The sequence below is a fragment of the Rana temporaria genome, chromosome 9 (genome assembly GCF_905171775.1).
Source record: "Rana temporaria chromosome 9, aRanTem1.1, whole genome shotgun sequence".
Taxonomy (NCBI): Eukaryota; Metazoa; Chordata; class Amphibia; order Anura; family Ranidae; genus Rana; species Rana temporaria.
Window position 1 is genome coordinate 124423682 of NC_053497.1, and position 18387 is coordinate 124442068.

Genomic DNA, 18387 nt, shown 5'->3' on the forward strand with positions numbered 1-18387 from the left:
GTTCACTTTTTGGACATACACAGTACATACAGCTGAACTAGCAAATCGTTTTCAAAGAAAAATGGCTCCTTTGGGATCCACAGAAAGTTGGCCTCTTAACAGTCTTTGGTTAATAGTGCTACTATTGGGCACCCTTCCTGCAAAGTTTAACCACTTTGTGCCCAAGGTACGTCATATGACATCCTGGACTTTCAGTGGGGATATCGGAATGATGCCTGCAGCTACAGGCATCATTCAGATATCCATCTTTTTAGCCGGCAATTCTGCGCACCATAAGAACGATCATAGCAGCAGTTCCACCACTTAATCGTTCTTATAGACGATGGGAGGAGACGTCCCCACCCTCCCGCCGCCATCCGGTGCTTCTCTGCGCTCTCCAGTGTCATCGGGAATCCAGAGAAACGATCTGCCGGCGCCGGATGGAAAGCATGGAGATGAATGGTGACCAGATGGTCACCAGTCATCTCTGACAATTGGCGGCCCCGTATCTCTCCATAAAGAGTACCTGTCACAAACCATTCCTATTACAAGGGATGTTTACATTCCTTGTAATAGGAATAAAAGTGATCAAAAAATAAATAAATAGCAAAAAAAAAAAAGTAAAAAAACACCCCATGTCTCCAGTAGCTCACGCTCAGAAGCGAACACACGTAAGTAAACGCCGTTCAAACCACACCTGTGAGGTATCGCCGCGTACATTAGAGCACCAGCAACAATTTTAGCAATAGACCTCCTCTGCAACTCTAAACTGTAAACCTATAAAAAAAAAAAAAATGTAAGGGTCACCTATGGAGATTTTTAAGTACTGGAGTTTGGCACCATTCCATGAGTGTGTGCATTTTAAAGCGTGACATGTTGGGTAACTATTTACTTGGCGTAACATCATCTTTCATATTATATAAAAACAAATAAATTGGGCTAACTTTACCGTTTTGTTATTTTTTAAGTGTTTGAAAAATTATTGCGCAAATACCGTGCGAGATAAAAAGTTGCAATGACAGCCATTTTATTCCCTGGGGTGTCTGCTAAAAAAAAACATATATAGTGTTTGGGGGTTCTGAGTAATTTTCTAGCAAAAAAATTATGATGTTTACATGTAGGATATGAGGGTCAGAATAGGCCCGGTAAGAAAGTGGTTAAAGCAGTATTAAAACAAAAATTGCAGCTCACCAATTCTTATATGCGGTGGCTTTTTTAGGCTTTTCTCCTTTATTTTTGCCTGGTGACCCAGCTAGCAACTTATTTTTCAAACTTTCTTTAACCACTTGCCGACCGTATAACTTCCATATATGGTGGCAAAGCGGCTCTGCTGTGTAGGATCGCGTACCCAATAAGCAACCTGTGCTCCCGGGCAGGGGGCGCACACCTGCCGGTGCTGTGATTCGATCCAGCACTGATCAGTCTTTAGGTTCAGGCCAGTGCTTTTTGGACTAGACCTGCTGATCGGTTCTGATGAATCACAGATCAGTATGTGCCTGCGTTTACATAACACAGGAAATTATTTGATCTCTCCTGGAGCCCTTTTCGGTTCAGACACAGTACTTCTAAAGCCAGGCTGAGGTCAGCCATGTTGGAAAGCTGCAATTAAATCGATGAAGCTCCCATCAGTGATGTAGACAAGAGGAGTGACTATAGACAAAAAAAAAAAAATTGAAAAAGATGCCAGGAACAAGTCAGTCCTAAAAAATCTGTAAAAAAAGACATCCATCCGCCCTGGACACTAGAAAAATAATGAGACATGTTTGTAGTGGAAGGGGTTATCCAGGGCTGGCCTACAGGTTTTTTTTTTGGTCAGTGTTCAATTTTCTTGTAGGTGGGGCAGCCTAATCCAGGGTTTGACAAATTTGCTTGGAATCTAGGAGCCAACTAAAAAAGTTAGGAGCCAGAAAAACGCGCCCGTCCTGAAGAGCTCACGCGCAGAAGCGAACACATACATGAGTAGCGCAAATACAGCGTGACAGAAAGTATTGCAACGATCGCCATTTTATTCTTTAGGATGTTAGAATAAAAAATGTATAGAATGTTTGGGGGTTCTAATTATAGGGAAGGAGCTGGTAGTGAAAATAGTGAAAAATGACACATTACACATGCTGTTTAACTTGTAATGCCAACGGCCACCACCAGCTCACAGAAGGAAGAGCTTGGGACTTCACAAGGCCGCAAAGCCACGGCCTCAATTACCGGCTGTCGCGGCGGGGAAGCACGGAGACACAGGATCCTGTGCCTCCGTGCGCCCCACCGCGCGATCGCAGCGGCCGGTAATTGAGGCCGCAGCTTTAATTACCGGCGGGCGCCAGGTCACAATTGCGACCTGGCGCCCGGATATTTTCGACCCCTGGCCTAATCCAAATGTTTAAAACCTCTTGTATCCCTCAATGGAAGAAAAATTTTAAAATAAAAAAAAAAGGAAATAAAGCAAAAAAGAGATTTTTAATACAGCTTACCTGTAAAATCTTTTTCTTGGAGTACATCACGGGACACAGAGCGGCATTCATTACTATATGGGTTATATGGAGTACCTTCAGGTGTAGACACTGGCAATCTCAAACAGGAAATGCCCCTCCCTATATAACCCCCTCCCATAGGAGGAGTACCTCAGTTTTGTAGCAAGCAGTATGCCTCCCAAAATGGTCCTCAAAAAAGAGGGGTGGGAGCTCTGTGTCCCGTGATGTACTCCAAGAAAAAGATTTTACAGGTAAGCTGTATTAAAAATCTCTTTTTCTTTATCGTACATCACGGGACACAGAGCGGCATTCATTACTATATGGGATGTCCCAAAGCAATGCTTACAATGAGGGGAGGGAGAACATCTCCAAGACAAAAGGATTTAATTTAGAGATATACTCAAATCATAATAAATCCAACTTAGTTGAGAAAAATAATTTTAAATTTTAAATTTAACTCAAAAAAGAGGAGCCCCCGGAATCCGAGGGTCTCAAACTGCAGCCTGCAGCACTGCCTGCCCGAAGGCAGTATCAGTATTCCTTCTTACGTCCAACTTGTAGAATTTTGTAAACGTGTGGACAGAAGACCAGGTTGCCGCCTTGCAAACTTGAGCCATAGAGATCTGGTGGTGTGCTGCCCAGGAGGCGCCCATGGCTCTAGTAGAATGAGCCTTTAATGATACTGGAGGAGGCAACCCTTTCAAGCCGTAGGCCTGAGTGATTAATTGCTTAATCCACCTAGAAATGGTGGACTTTGCAGCTGCCTGCCCCTTCTTGGGCCCATCCGGTAGAATGAACAGCACATCTGTTTTCCGGATCTTCTTTGTAGCTTTAAGATAGGCCTTCATGGCCCTGACAATATCCAAGGTATGCAGCAACCCTTCCTTTCTGGAAGTAGGTTTAGGGAAGAAGGATGGTAATACCAAATCCTGGTTCAAATGAAAACTGGATATGACCTTCGGTAGGAAGGAAGGATGAGGGCGGAGAACGACCCTGTCCTTATGAAAAACAAGATATGGTTCCTTACAGGATAAGGCCGCTAGCTCCGAAACTCTTCTTGCGGAAACTATGGCAACCAAAAATACTAACTTCCTTGTCAGTAGAACCAAAGGAATTTCAGCCAACGGCTCAAACGGTTGTTTCTGTAAACTTGACAGAACAAGATTTAAATCCCACGGACAAAGCGGGGATTTAACTGGAGGTCTAATACGTAAGACCCCTTGAAGGAAGGTCTTAACCAGCGAGTGGGTGGCCAGCGGCCGCTGAAACCACACTGACAGAGCAGAAATCTGTCCTTTGATTGTGCTTAATGCCAATCCTTTATCCACTCCTAGCTGGAGAAAACTTAATACTCTATCGATGGTAAATTTGCGAGAAAGCCATCGCTTGGACTCACACCAGCCTACATAGGCCTTCCAGACCCTGTAATAAATCACCCTAGAGACCGGTTTCCTGGCTCTGATTAGGGTAGAGACTACTTTCTGAGACAGACCTCTACCCCTGAGAATCAGGGATTCAGCTTCCAGGCCGTCAAATTTAGATGCCGTAAGGCAGGGTGGAGGATCGGACCTTGCGATAGCAGGTCTGGCCGTAGAGGAAGAGTCCAAGGGTCTCCCACTACCATCTTTAGGATGAGTGAGTACCATGCCCTTCTGGGCCATGCTGGAGCTACCAGGATGACTGGTATGTGTTCCACCCGGATCCTGCGCAGCAGGCGGGGTAGTAACTGGAGCGGGGGAAACGCATAAAGAAGTTTGAACTGATGCCAAGGGCAAACCAACGCATCGGTTCCGCAGGCCATCGGATCCCTTGAGCGGGATATGAACCTGTCTAGTTTCTTGTTGAGTCTCGATGCCATGATATCCACGTCCGGCACTCCCCATCTTTGGCAGAGTGCTTGAAAGACTTGTGGATGCAGAGACCATTCCCCCGGCCATAGAGTCTGGCGGCTTAAGAAGTCCGCCTGAAAGTTGTCCACTCCTGGAATGAATATTGCCGATATGCAGGGCACATGCGCCTCTGCCCATAGGAGAATCAAGCTCACCTCTCTCTGAGCGGCTTGACTCCTGGTTCCCCCTTGGTGATTTATGTATGCCACGACCGTGGCATTGTCTGATTGAATTCTCACCGGGAACCCCTGCAATTTTGACGTCCAAGCCCTGAGGGCTAGTCGAGCAGCTCTGAGCTCCAAGATGTTGATGGGCAACTGCTTCTCTGGCTTTGCCCAAGTACCTTGGCGAGTGCAACCATCCAAAATTGCTCCCCAGCCCGTCAGGCTGGCGTCTGTGGTCACTATCTTCCAAGCCACTGGGCTGAAAGACTTCCCCTTCAGTAGATTCTGAGGGTCTAACCACCAACACAGACTTTGTCGGACTCTTGATAAGAGCGGCAACGGGATATCCAAGGCCTGTGGCCTTCTGCTCCATGCTGACAGGATGGCTGCCTGTAGGATGCGAGTGTGGCTCTGGGCGTATGGTACCGCCTCGAACGTGGCCACCATCTTGCCTAGTAACCTCATACATAGGCGAATAGTCGGTTCTTTCTTGCTTAGAACCAGTAGGATTAATTCCTTGATGGCTTTTACCTTCCTCAGAGGTAGGAACACTCCTTGTTGTTCTGTGTCTAATCTCATGCCGAGATATTCCAACTGCCTTGTGGGCTGGAAAGCTGACTTTTCTCGATTTAGGACCCAGCCGAACCTCTCGAGGTATTGGACCGTGAGGGCCACTGCTCGCTCCAAGCCGGGAGACGAGTGGTCTATGACTAGGAGGTCGTCCAGGTATGCTAGGATCGTGACCCCTTGGATCCTTAGCTTGGCTAGGATCGGAGCTAGGACCTTCGTGAACACCCGGGGGGCCGTAGCCAACCCGAAGGGAAGCGCCACGAATTGGAAGTGACGCGAAGCCACCATGAAGCGTAGATATCTTTGATGTGGCTGATAAATTGGAACATGAAGGTAGGCATCCTTTATGTCTATGGACGCCATGAAGTCGTCCTTCTGGAGTGTGGCAGCTGCTGACCGCACGGATTCCATCCGAAATGAGCGGATCTTTAGATATGCATTTACCATTTTTAGGTCCAAAATTGGCCTGACATCTCCATTGGATTTTGGGATGATGAATAGGTTGGAGTAGAAACCCAGCCCCTGTTCCAGGACTGGCCGGAATCCGAGGCGGATCGTTTGGAATCCTCGACTCCTGGAAATGAGGAGGAGGAAACCTTAGGAAATCTAATTTGTAGCCTGTGGCCACGGAAGACCGTACCCACTCGTCGGGAATGCTGGCTTCCCAAATCTCTGAAAAGAGTCGCAGCCTTCCCCCCACCTTCGTGGGTGGGGGCGCCCCTTCATAAGGTTGGCTTGGGGGCTGGTTTTGCTGGTTTGCGAAACCACTGCCTTTTGCCTCTAACAGCCTGTCCTTGTGATTTGCTGTTGAAGCCGAAGTTTGCTTTTGCAGGAGGCCGTCGATACTGCTTGGCATTAGAGGGCCCCTGCCCAGGGGAATACTGTCGTTTAAACGCAGGCCCCTGAACCTTCTTCTTAGTTGGCAAGAGAGTACTCTTGCCGTTTGAAATGGTCTGAATGTATTTATCTAGGTCTTCTCCGAAGAGTCGTCCTCCATGGAAGGGGAACCCTACCAGGAACTTCTTGCATGGGGGCTCAGCCTCCCAGCCTTTTAACCATAAGAGTCTTCTCATATGGATAAGGGATAACGATAAACGTGACGCTTGCTGGATAGAATCCTTGATTGCGTCTACCGTAAAACATATGGCCTTAGGGACATCCGAAAATTCTTCTGCCTGCTGGGCAGGAATAAGTTTAAGCATCTGCTTAAATTGATCCGATAATGCTTGAGCGACCCCAATCGCAGCCACAGCTGGCTGTACTACTGCCCCTGCAGTAGTGAAGGAGTTCTTAAGTAGTGCTTCCAAGCGCTTATCAACTGGATCCTTGAACACCTGTATGTTTTCTACAGGGCATGTTAACGATTTGTTAACACATGAGATGGCTGCGTCCACTGCAGGAGTAGCCCATCTTTTGGAAAATTTTTCTTCCATAGGATATAGGACAGAGAACTTCTTAGGTGGTAAGAAGATCTTATCTGGCTTGTTCCAATCTTGGAACAAAACTCCCTCTAATAGAGGATGGATCGGAAACACAGCATTGCTTTGAGGCGCCCTCAGTGAGCCCAAAGCTGAAACCGTCGATACCTGGAGATCTGGTACTGGCAAGTTGAATGCCCTATGGACCAAGTCCGACAATCCTTGAATCCACCAGCTCTCCCTCAGGGAGACTGCCCCAGACTCCTCTGTATCCGGATCTTCGATCCCTGAACCTACTTGGTCCTTGTCCAAGAGGTCGTCCAATTCCCCTGAGGAAAGGACCTCCTCTTCTGAGGGTCCGCGCTCGGGCGACGGAGATCTATTCCGCTTACTGCCCCGCATAGCTGCGGCTATCATTTTACCCATGCTTTTCTGCATCTCTTTTAAAGAGGTGAGTAATACCTCCTCCGTGACCATCTTAGGGTTGGACTGACCCGCGTCAGCTCCAGCCCCAGATCCCGATGGCCCCAAGGCTCCCTGTGGGGAAAGCAGCGGCATAGCTTTGTCCGAGACCTCAGACTCTCTGGGGGAATCCCCACCTCTTGTACCCTTGTTTTTTGATGCCATGGTACAATACCGAGGTACACCTGCTACTTATTGGTACCTGGGACTTATAAATAGTTAAATGCCCAAACACCTGTTTGGGGGATAAAAAATGCTTCCTCTCCCCTAGATGACACTTTTTTTTTTTTTTTTTTTTCAAATCTAGGAAAGAAAAAACATTCTGTCCCCCTGAGTAGTATTGCAAGAAAAACTATGAGATGGAAAAGAAACAGCCTATTCCTAGGCTTGAAAACAGTCTTTCTGAAGACTGCAATATTCTTTCTGGCCACTGTGTGTCCTCGGCGCCCCGTGCTTGCCGTTCTGGTCTTTCCTCCTCAGTTCCAAAGTATTGAATGAGCTATATGGAACAAACAAGGAAGGGCCGCCCCTTCCTTAAGCCACTGACCCGCCCTTCCCCCCCAGCAATCTCAAACAGGAAATGCCCCTCCCGACAGGGGGGGGGTGGGGTTGGGAGGAAGGGACCTCTCTGCTCCAGCAAACTGCAGCCTGCAGCCTGGAACCATGAGGAGGTCAGCGTTTTGCCTGCTTTGCAGGCCGTGAGGAGGAAGACTGAATGGAGCATCGCCTGGAGGCTTGCAGGTAAGCACAGCTCTCTGACACACACATATACTTTTATATCACACAGGCCCCACTCAATGCTTTTCCAACACTACAAGGGAGGTCACATCTTATGGGGAATAATACATATAGAGCCATCCTATCTTTATGATATGTGACTAGTTTGCCAGATGCAGCGCATAACTTTAGGCATGTCCCCTGTGACCCCCCAGAAAAAACCTGCTAAGAACCAAGTTCCGCAAGTTTTCCCCTCACTTACCTGCTCCATGCCGCAGGACTTTGCCAAGCAAGAGGCCCAATCTTCCCCCATCTCGGTGGGGATGTCTAGACCTTCAGGCCCTGGGTTCCTATGAAGGATCCACTGTCCTGGGCCCATATAGCACTCTGGCAACAGAAACATTAGGCACCCAAAGGTTTCTAAGTTCTGGGCCCAGGGTCCAGCTCTCTAAAAAGAAAAGCATTATGGGCTATACCCCAAGGGTTTGGGGTCCGGTTACTGACCACTTTAGCGCTGAGGCTTTTTTGGACAGAACCGGTTAGCTCACCTAATCCCAAGGATGTGGAGGCAAGCTAAACCATGACTAACACCTAAGACACTGGCGGAAAAACTGAGGTACTCCTCCTATGGGAGGGGGTTATATAGGGAGGGGCATTTCCTGTTTGAGATTGCCAGTGTCTACACCTGAAGGTACTCCATATAACCCATATAGTAATGAATGCCGCTCTGTGTCCCGTGATGTACGATAAAGAAAGTGCAATTTTGATTCACCTGTAAATTCTGCATTTTGGCGTACAGTACAGGACACAGGCTGAATATTTTGAGACCCTGGGTTGCAGATATACACCTTCAGGTGACTGGACACTGGCAAGCTTTTGAGGACACAACCTCGGGCACCTCCCCCCTATAATACTACCCAACTACACTCAGTTTTGTAGCAAGCAATGCAGAATAACCATTTAAAAGAAGGGAGGGTTGCCTGTATTAAGATATAAGAAGAAAGGATGGTCTTGGGTGCAGGAATACCATGTTATTATGAAGAATGAGAAATGGCACCTTACAAGTGAGCTGAAACTCAGATACATCTGACAGACATCATAGAAACACCAAAAAGACTGTGGCAAAGGTCTTTAAAGGTGACATCCCCCAAAGGGTCAAAGGTTAATTTCTGCAGGGCAGAAAGAACAAAGCGGAGATCCCAAGGAAGCACAGGCTGCTGCAAAGAGAGTTTAATATGAGATATACCTTGAAGACAGTTTTTTTCAAGGTACGACGAAGGGGTCGAGAAAAGAAAAGGCAGAGACATAACCTTTAAGGGTATTTAAAGCCAAATTCTGACATAATTGTAGGAAGGCCAGAATGTGAGGTACAAAGTAATCTCTGGGACTAAGTGCCTGTGTTCACACCTTGCAAAAAAAGGTACATGCTGTAAGGGGGCTTGAAAGGATACACACTTTATATTAAGCGACAAGAGATATTTTGTAAAAAGAATGGACAAGGTCCAAATTTGTCCCCTCAGAGTGTTAAGGCCAAGTTCTTGTCAAGACCTGATTGCTTTGAACTCTGAGGTTGAGTGTGGTGCAGGCATTCCGCAGGGCGAATGTTTGCCTGAGGTTTTGTTGTGGCTCTCTTTCACCTGGTTTACACCATAGCTATGGGTGAGGGCATTCCCCTGATATGTACTCACAGAGTAAAGAACAGAACTTAGTGTAAGCAATGTTTAGAAGGGGTACGCAAAAACTTGGGTGTAGACTGTAGACAGTCCTTGTGGTGAAAGGGTGCAAAGAAGCATCCGAGTACCTTATAAAGGCACAAGGCAGAAGTGACAAAGTGTTAGACCAGTGGTGTGCTGTAACGCCTGCTGATCCATTCAAGATTACACTCTGAGTAGTTGAGTTTTAACGCCAAAGTTTGTATTTTCCAAACATAACCCTGTTTACTGTAATGGATACAATCTGCCCCTGCCTTATCTCGTCCATGTGGCTGGCCTTTGTATAGAGTTTAGGCTTGACCTGTCAAGGATGCTCCCAAAGGGATCTTAAGAGACTGGATTCCATAGGGATGGACCATGCTCCTGGACCTGGTGAGCTTCCATGCAGGATCCAGCACCCAAAGGAACATTACGGGCTGTACCTATCATGTGGGATCTCCCAAGGCTATGAGGTTTCACTGATCTGGATGCATGACTTCTAATGTGTTATTAGAAGACACTGAAGGAGTTGAAGAGTCCGAAGATAAAATAATAAACAAGCTAATCCAAGAGAGAGTTCCTCATATGGGAGAAAATTTACATCAACTTAGGACACTAGCTAGAAAACAAGGACACACCTAGTTAGGTATGGTTATTAGGTAGGTGGGTGCCCAGGGGGTGTGCCATCAAAAGCTTGCGAGTGTCCAATCACCTGAAAGTGGTTCTAAAAAAAAGTATGTTTTTTTTTTACCTTGGGTAAAAAAAACTTCAGGGTGCAGCTCCCCCCCCAACCCCCCCTTTACACCTACCTGAGCTCGATCTCAATCCAGTGATGTGCACAAGCATAGCTGTTCTCGGCTCTCTCCATCCTCATTGGTTCAAACACAGTAACGGGAGCCATTGGCCCCTACTGCTGTCAATACCAGTCATTGATGAGGGAGCAGGGGTGAAGCCAAGCTCTGTGTCCTACACACAGAGTAGGGCTCGGGAGTGAGCACCCACCAGTGCTCCCATAGTAAGCCGTTTGTTATGGGGCCACTAAGGGAATGAGCCAGGAGCACTGGTGGCAGACCCGAGAAGAGATGGGCCTGCTCTGTACAAAATCATTGTGCAAAGCAGGTAAGGAGAACATGTTGGAGGGAAAAAAAACACCTTTAGAATCCCTTGAAGGTATGAGCCCATAACTCAGGATCTATGAGTACATATACTGTGCCCTGTACAACAGTAAATCCGAAGTCAGCTTGGTCACATCTTACGATTTCACTTATTTTATTGCTAATACACATAAATTACAAAGGGCCTGTGGGTGATTAAAACCAGTAAAAGACTGACCCCTTGATTGTAGGAGGTACAGTTCTCAAAAGTTTGCATACCCCGGCAGAAATTGTGAAACCACACCTTTTTCCAGAGCACCCTTTATTTCTCCTGAGGTTACCCGTGAGATTTTCTTTGTATCCCAAACAATTCCTGTTGCAGTTGTGGCTGAAATCTTTCTTGATCTACCAGACCTTGGTTTGGATCAAAGAGATCCCCAAATTTTCTACTTATTTAATGATTGAACAAAACTGACTGGTATATATTTTAATGGTATCCTTTACCATCTTTGTAAAGTTTCATTACCTTGTTACGCAGGTCTTTTCTCTCCCCCGTGGCTTAGTATCTAGCCTGCATAGTGCATCCATGTGAGAGCCAACAAACTCATTGAGTATTTATACACAGACACAAATTGCGATTTAAAAAGCCACAACTGTGGGAAATTAACCTGTGTGTGCCACCTTCTGTGTCTGTACCAATGCCAAATATTCCAAGGTATGTAAACTTTTTATCAGGACCATTTGAGTGATTTCTGCTAGCATGATTTTAAAAAGGAGCCAAAAAAACGATGTGATAATAAATGGCTTCATGTGTTCACTATCCTTGAATAAAATACAGCATTATCATTTGGCATGATTAGTCATATTTTCAATATAAATGTCAAATTTCTGCCAGGGTATGCAAACTTTTGAGTACAGCTGTATATCCTAAAATAAACACCACAGGTCCATTAAGCACAGACCAGATATTTCTTTTAATTGTGAAAACAAAACTGAAAAAACGCAATTAGACAGTTTCATACATTGCATTAAAATTGTCAAAGCTGTTAGAAGGACAAGCTTACCATTGATATAACAGTTGGTGGAAGCTGTTCTGGATCTCCCACTAACACCAATTTACAACAGCGGTGGAGGAGTGGAATGAGCGTCTCCACTTCACATGACTGTCCAGCCTAAAAATAGAAACAAAGGGTGTAGGCATATTATCCCCAATAAGATGGTGCATGTGGTAGGTAAAATCTTAGCGCAAGATCCTGACCTCATCCACGATGACACAGCTGAATGGCTCTTGTCCCAGCTGCCTGAAGGCCGATTCCAATAGGATGCCACCGCTGGTGCTCAGTGTGCAGCAAATGACATGAGACTCCAAAATGACATTCCGCTGAAACTCCTGAGGCCTTCTACGTTGCTGCAGATTAAAAGGAAATCTAGACATAATCAAACTTTTCAAGGCAGTTCCAATTCAAGTAAAAACTATTTTATTTTATTTTTTAATTGTAAAAAATAAAAGTTACGCCCAAGCACAAATCAGCCCCAACTGCCCCCTCCCCCCCCCAAAAAAATTGAGGACCTCCACACATGCGCACGTACAAACGTACACAGCGCCTACGCTTGAAAACACAGATTGCAATATACGTTACATATCGCTGCACACAATGGAATGAGAGCAAAAATTCTAGCACCAGACCTCCTTGGGAATGCTAAACTGATGACAAATAGGGGGCTTTTAAATAGTTGCCTATGGAAAATATAGGGTACGACATGTTTAAGATGCGACATGTTGGGTAGCCATTTACTGTAACCTCGGCTTTTATATTTTACCCCCAAACATTTGTAATTTATTGCGTTTTTGTGCCCCCTAAAACTAAACTTAATGTGTTTTCTTACTGAAACCTTTACAGTATCACTGTGTGACATGGTGTCTGCTTTCAGAAGATTTATAATGTTTGGGGGGGGTTTATGTAATCTTCAGGCCTAAAATAATTTTTTAAACGTATGCAAAAAATGTCTCTGGTTGTGAAAGGGTTAAAGGATAAGTTCAACTTTGGGGATTTGTTAGTTAAAAAAAAACTGGCTCCTAACTTTTCTGTCTCCTAGATTCAAAGCAAATTTGTCAAGCCCTGCCCTAAAATATAATTTGAGATGTGTATGCATCTAAAATGGATGTTCAAAGCAAATCAAAAGCAGTCTTCTAAAAAAAGAACAGTGATTTGTTGCTGACCTGAAAAAAAAAAAAAAAATCAGAATGAGAAAGAAAGATTTAATTATGGTGTTTTATGTGCTTACCTCCTTTAGCACATTGGCTACATACTGCCTCTCCCTTGTCAGTCTGGCAATTTTCTGATCCAACTCTTCACACTGTTCCAAAGAAATTATTGCAGAATCAGTATTATTAAAGAAGGGGTCCAGGCAACAATTAAAGTAAATTAGCCATTTGCCAAGCTTTCAAAAAACATTGCATCGGTAGAATCAATCTGCATTGTATTGGTTCTAAAGCAAGATTGTACATCTTCCATGGTAACCGCAGCAGTCAGTCAATCTCCACCAGAGCCCAGCTTCAGGACAAACCTACAGTATAAGACAGCGTCAGAGCAGGTGCTAAGGAATGGTCTCTTGGTGGCATAAAGGGTGAGCAGAGTGAAAAAATCAGCACTGGAAAGAATATGGCAGAACTATGAAGACTGTTGGATTGCATTGGGCTAGAGGAAAATGGAGGGAAGATAGGGGTCAACAGAAAAGGATGAGTACAGAGGAGGAACCAGAGGATGAGGGTTCCCCCGTCACTTACTGCCACAATGACAACAGTTTTACCAGGCAAGGCGAAGGAAAATCTGTACAGGGACAGAGACAAAAAGCTGACAGAGCCATCCCAAATTCACTGTAAGAGAAATGTTTATGTAAAATTGCTGATGAAGAGCTTCCTTTACGTCCTGTCTAGTAAAACTATTGTCATCTTAAAAATGGTGGGTGAATGAAATCCCTTTAAAGTGGCATAAGATTACAGTAAACCTGTCAGGGGATTCTCATGACTAGCCCCCCCCCCCCCCCCCCTAAATTCAAGCTGCTTCTGTGCGTGGCGGTTCGCGGGACCCAAAAGGGACTGGCACACCAGGTGTCCCTGCCACATCCTCAAGTACTGAGTATCACGCCCGCAGAAAAAATAGCTCCAACAATTTCTATCAGCAACCGACCCTGAAGCAGAGTCGCTCTCACTGTTCGCGTGGGTTAAGCCTGCATCATCTGACAATACAGATACCATGTCAGAGATATCCCCAGAAGCAGGCCAGGGAGGGGGAGCTAATATACCCCCCATCCGGCCATCCAGTCGCTTCAAACCTGGCGAGAAAAAAGCCACCGACATTGCTTCAGCAGATGCGGCAGGGGGAGGGGCAGCAAGGGTTAACTTAGGCTTTGCTGGGGAAGAAGTACCTGTCCAGGCTCCATAATGCCCCACCGCTGTCACCCAAAATGCCAAGCAGAAAACACCCACAGTTACCTCCCGGCCGTTATAACATGGGGGCCCCCAGGGAAACTCACCACCCCACCCGGTGCAGCGCGAGCTGAGAGAAGCCTGAGGTGTGCTGAGAAGCCAGCAGCGCTTCGTCTGTCCCCTCAGGAGGATTTGCGGTCTTTTTGCAGCACTGGAACGGCCACACGAGGCCAAAACTAAATCCAAGATGGCCGCCGTATGGGAAAAAACGCCATAGGACCACAGGAAAATGGCCGCCGAGCCATAGAAAGCGCGACTACGGCAAAATGGCAGCCGTTGCGCATTTAAAAAGCACCAAAAGTGACACAGCACTACAGCGCAGCCATATTAAGCGCAGCACACAAAAGGCCCAGCAGTGAACACACACAGCCCCCTGCAGTGAACACACACAGCCCCCGCTAACACACAGGCCCTGAGTAATAAAGAGACCCCTGAAAACCCCCCCTCACAGCCGCTACCCAAATGGGAAAGGAGGGAGAGGAATAAGGGAGAGAGGAAAGCAGGGCAAACCCTCAGTCGACCTCCCAGGGGAAATTTCCAGCCATACCACCTTACCAAGGGGCCACTACTTACCCGTCCTGCGACCACCCGCTGGAGGTATCCCAGACAGAACCAACGTCCGCATAAACGGCATGGCTGTCGGCCAGACACACTGTGACAAAGCCATAAAGGCCGGTCATATGTGTGCCCTAGAACAAGATGTTCCCCGGCCGCCCCTGGAGCAAAGGGGCCTGTCGTGGACGACCCAGAGCTGAGCTGAGGGCCGGCACACGCTCGTATGCCGAACATGGGGGGACTACAAGAGTCTAAGACCCAGCCTGTCACCCAGTCGGCAGTTGATAGAAGAATCTCAGGATCCAAAAATGCAGGAACAAAAACAATAAAAAGCAAAGAAAGAAAAAAAACGACCTCTCCTGTCGTTAGGCAGAAAAAAACTGGAAGCTGCTAGAGCGGGGTGAGGGTTATACCCGGGGAACCACGCCCCCTGGGAGGAGCTGCACTGAGAAAAGTGTTGTTAACACTTAAAAGTGCTTTGTTTCTGCCTAAACTCTCCAGAAGGAAGCAGATATAATCCTAAGGTCAAAAGCTGCTGTGTCCGTCCAGAAACCGCACGAAAAAGCAAATTGAGGGATTTGTCAGTGTTTTTTTTTTTTTTTTTAGCAAATCCATCCGAGTCCTTAGAGAAACCTCTGTCTGGAGGCAGGATCCCTTATGACTGGACGGTGTCCAGGATCAGGCCCAGGTATGCCAACCTCTGGACTGGGATTGAAGGTGACTTTTGAAGATTCAGATCCCATCCAAACTTCTCCAGGCTTCACAATGTGAGACACACATTGGTCTCCAAAAGCCAAGTGGATCGCTCCCTAAGTTGTTCAGTTACCCCATCACAGAGATACCCTGGGACCATAAGAGCCCCAGAATCAGAGCCAGGACCTTGGAGGAAAAAGCCTGCCTAATTCAAATTATCAAGGCAGTGGGCGTGTTGTATTACAATGAGCCGTGACCACATGTAAATGAGGGGCCGAACAAACGGCGCATGCGACGTCCGTGGACGTATCCCAGTGCGCATGCTCTAAATCACGTCGGCTAGAATGCCGAAGATACGTCGAACTCTGCCTACGACGTAAACGTAACTTACGCACAGCCCTATTAACGTACGACTTACGTAAACGATGTAAATTTCGACGGTCGTTCCGACGTCCATACCTTAACATGACTTACCCCTGCTTTATGAGGGGTAAAGTTACGCCGGTCGTACGCCTTACGTAAACCGCGTATATTAATACGCTGGGCGCAAGTACGTTCGTGAATCGGCGTATCTAGGTCATTTGCATATTCATAATGGGAACGCCGAATGCGTCCAGCGTAACTATACAAAACGCCGGCAAGTTACGTCGGACGGCAAAAGCCATGTTTTTCGACGTATCTCACTTTGTGAATGGGTGCATTAGATGCGACGGCGCACATTTGAAATTACGGCAGCGTATCTGGAGATACGCCAACGTAAATGCTTTCTGAATCTGGCCCTTTGTGGATTGGCAGAGACATTTGAAAGTATGAAGCAGCTTGTAGCAGTGAGCCACAATGTTGCAGGCCCATTTGTCGTCAACAATCTTCCCCTGCCAATCCTCAATTAAGGCCTCCAAAGGTCCCCCACCTGAACTTGTTCCTGGCTCACAGGGCTTTGTAGTCCATGTTTTTTTCAGATCTGGGACTGTGGTTTGAGTTTGGAGCCTGGAGCCCGAGATCTGAGATTAGTGACATAAATGTTCCTAGGAAGTATAAGGAGCAGCAAGCTGTTCAACCCAAGGCTTTGCTTTTTTTTACTCTTACCCATAGTCACCTTCTGGATGTAAACATCGGGTGGAGCAGGGCAGTCATCTAAGCAAACTTGCCTTTTTACCCTTTGTACAGTTTCAAGTATGCGTTGTACACTGCATTTCTTTCTACCCATGTCATTTGCCTGTACTGAGATAAATTGTGTTTTTGATACAGTTAAACGCTATCCTCACTTACCGTGTTCTTGTGACACCTTTCCATAGCTCTCTGATGGGATAATTCATCCAGCTGTTTATCCAACGCTTCCTTCTGCTTGATCACAGCGAGATCCTGAGAAGCTTTGTCTGAGGAGAAAAATTATAGAGATTGTAAGCTCCTGTGGAGGACCTCCACTCTCCAGTGTCCCCCCGATGAAGACTGTATCCATGCTCTCCCCACATTCCCTGCTTACTGAGCAAGATCCACCTTCTTCCCCATAGACAATGGACACTGACCTAGGTCAACAACCCTACTGCACGTACAAGGCACCCATGTATTGCTGCGTCCTAAAATAAAACGGTTTCCCAGATATTCTGTCACCACTTCACCTATAACTACATACTCTGCACGCACCATGGACATACGTTTTTCCCTGCAATCAGCGCTGGATTTTTCAAAGGTATTTTTGCATTTGTGCTTTAAGGCTGGATTCACACCTATGCAGTTTTGGAGATTTTTACATTTTGCAGATTTGCAGTAGAGTTCATTTAACATGGTTTCCTATGGAACACGTTTCTGTAGTGCAAATCTGCAAGATGCAAAAAGCACTAAAAATGCTTTGCTTGAGCCATGATTAAGCACTAGCTAAAGTGCGAAACGCGTCGGCTGTCCTGGTTTATGGTTGTGGTGATTATGCATGTTCCTGCTTGAAAATAAAAGACAACTTTTTTGAAAAGTTACTCCGGAGTGCGGCTGTCCATTTTTCTCTTCTTGCTGCTATTACTTCAGTTTTTTAACAAGCACTGAATCCTCAAAAAAGTGGGGAGGGATCTCTGTGTCCCATGATGTACTCAAAGAAAAAAGGATTTTGCAGGCAAGTATAACGAAAAAAATCATACATCATGAGACACAGAGTTGGGTTAATATTCATTACCTACTGGGACGTCCCAGAGCAATAGCCTTGAGGGGAGGGAGACACCCTGCCAAATAACAGCCATCAAACCTTATACGGCAACCCACAGTACACTGCGGCCGAAAGCCGAATCCTCGCTGCTCAACATCCACCTGATAAAATTTTGTGAACGTATGCACTGAAGACCAGGTAACAGCCTTAAAAATCTGAGCCACAGATACCCGATGCCTAAAAACACAGGAAGTTTCTATACCCCTGGTAGAATGAGCTCTCACCCGTTTCAGACCATAGACCTGAATGACCAATTGGCAGACCCAATTGGCAATGGAAGCTGCCCGCCCCTTCTTGGTAAAACAAAAAAGAAGTCTGATCCTCAGATTTCCACAGATCTAGACAAATAAACCTTGACCACCCGCACAACGTCCAAGGAATGCAGTCGTCTTCTTCAGCTGAACAAGGCTGAGAGAAAAAAGAAGGCAAATGAATGTCCTGATTTAAAAGACTGACACCACTTTTGGAAAAAGGATTGAACAGGTCGTAACAGTGCCCCAGAACGAAGTCAATTGTGACTAAATGGCGTAGGCTAGCGGCCTGCTGACGTCATCACTACATACAGTGTCCCGGAGTGAACGGGCTGTGTTAGCCGGCCGGCTACATATTTCACATGCAAATTTTTATCTACTTATTGTAAGTGCGATTTTAAACCTTTTTATATAATAAATGGTTTTACTGGATTACGCTATGTCAGCCTTCTTTCCTCCCTCACCTTGGTTATAATCACTATTGATCATCTGTGAACGGTGGGAGATCTATCTGATACCGGATATCTTGCTGCATAGACCCCTAGGCTGGGTAGAAAAGCCACACACCAACAGAAGATCTCTGGTTGGGATCCTCCCTTTCGGTAAGAGGCAGTTTCTTTGGAAGGTGGAGGATTTCCTTTCTATCTCTGCACTGTTCTATGGTTCCTTTTGGTTTGATGTCACCATTATATCTGAAGGAGAACAGTATTTTCAGCCACCAGACCACCATCTGATGGGCCCTTTGTTTGAATACA

General features: G+C 46.2%; 1 protein-coding gene across 1 annotated transcript in view; it reads right to left on the reverse strand.

The window, feature by feature from the left end:
• The window catches only part of SETX (senataxin), a 199136-nt gene that overhangs the window by 41118 nt on the left and 139631 nt on the right, over nt 1-18387 (reverse strand). Inside the window, exons 16-19 of the mRNA XM_040324416.1 lie at nt 16457-16563; nt 12736-12807; nt 11708-11857; nt 11514-11621 (exon numbers count right to left, since the gene is read on the reverse strand). Of these exons, the coding sequence (XP_040180350.1) occupies nt 11514-11621; nt 11708-11857; nt 12736-12807; nt 16457-16563 (437 nt within the window). The remainder of the gene's footprint in view (nt 1-11513; nt 11622-11707; nt 11858-12735; nt 12808-16456; nt 16564-18387) is intronic.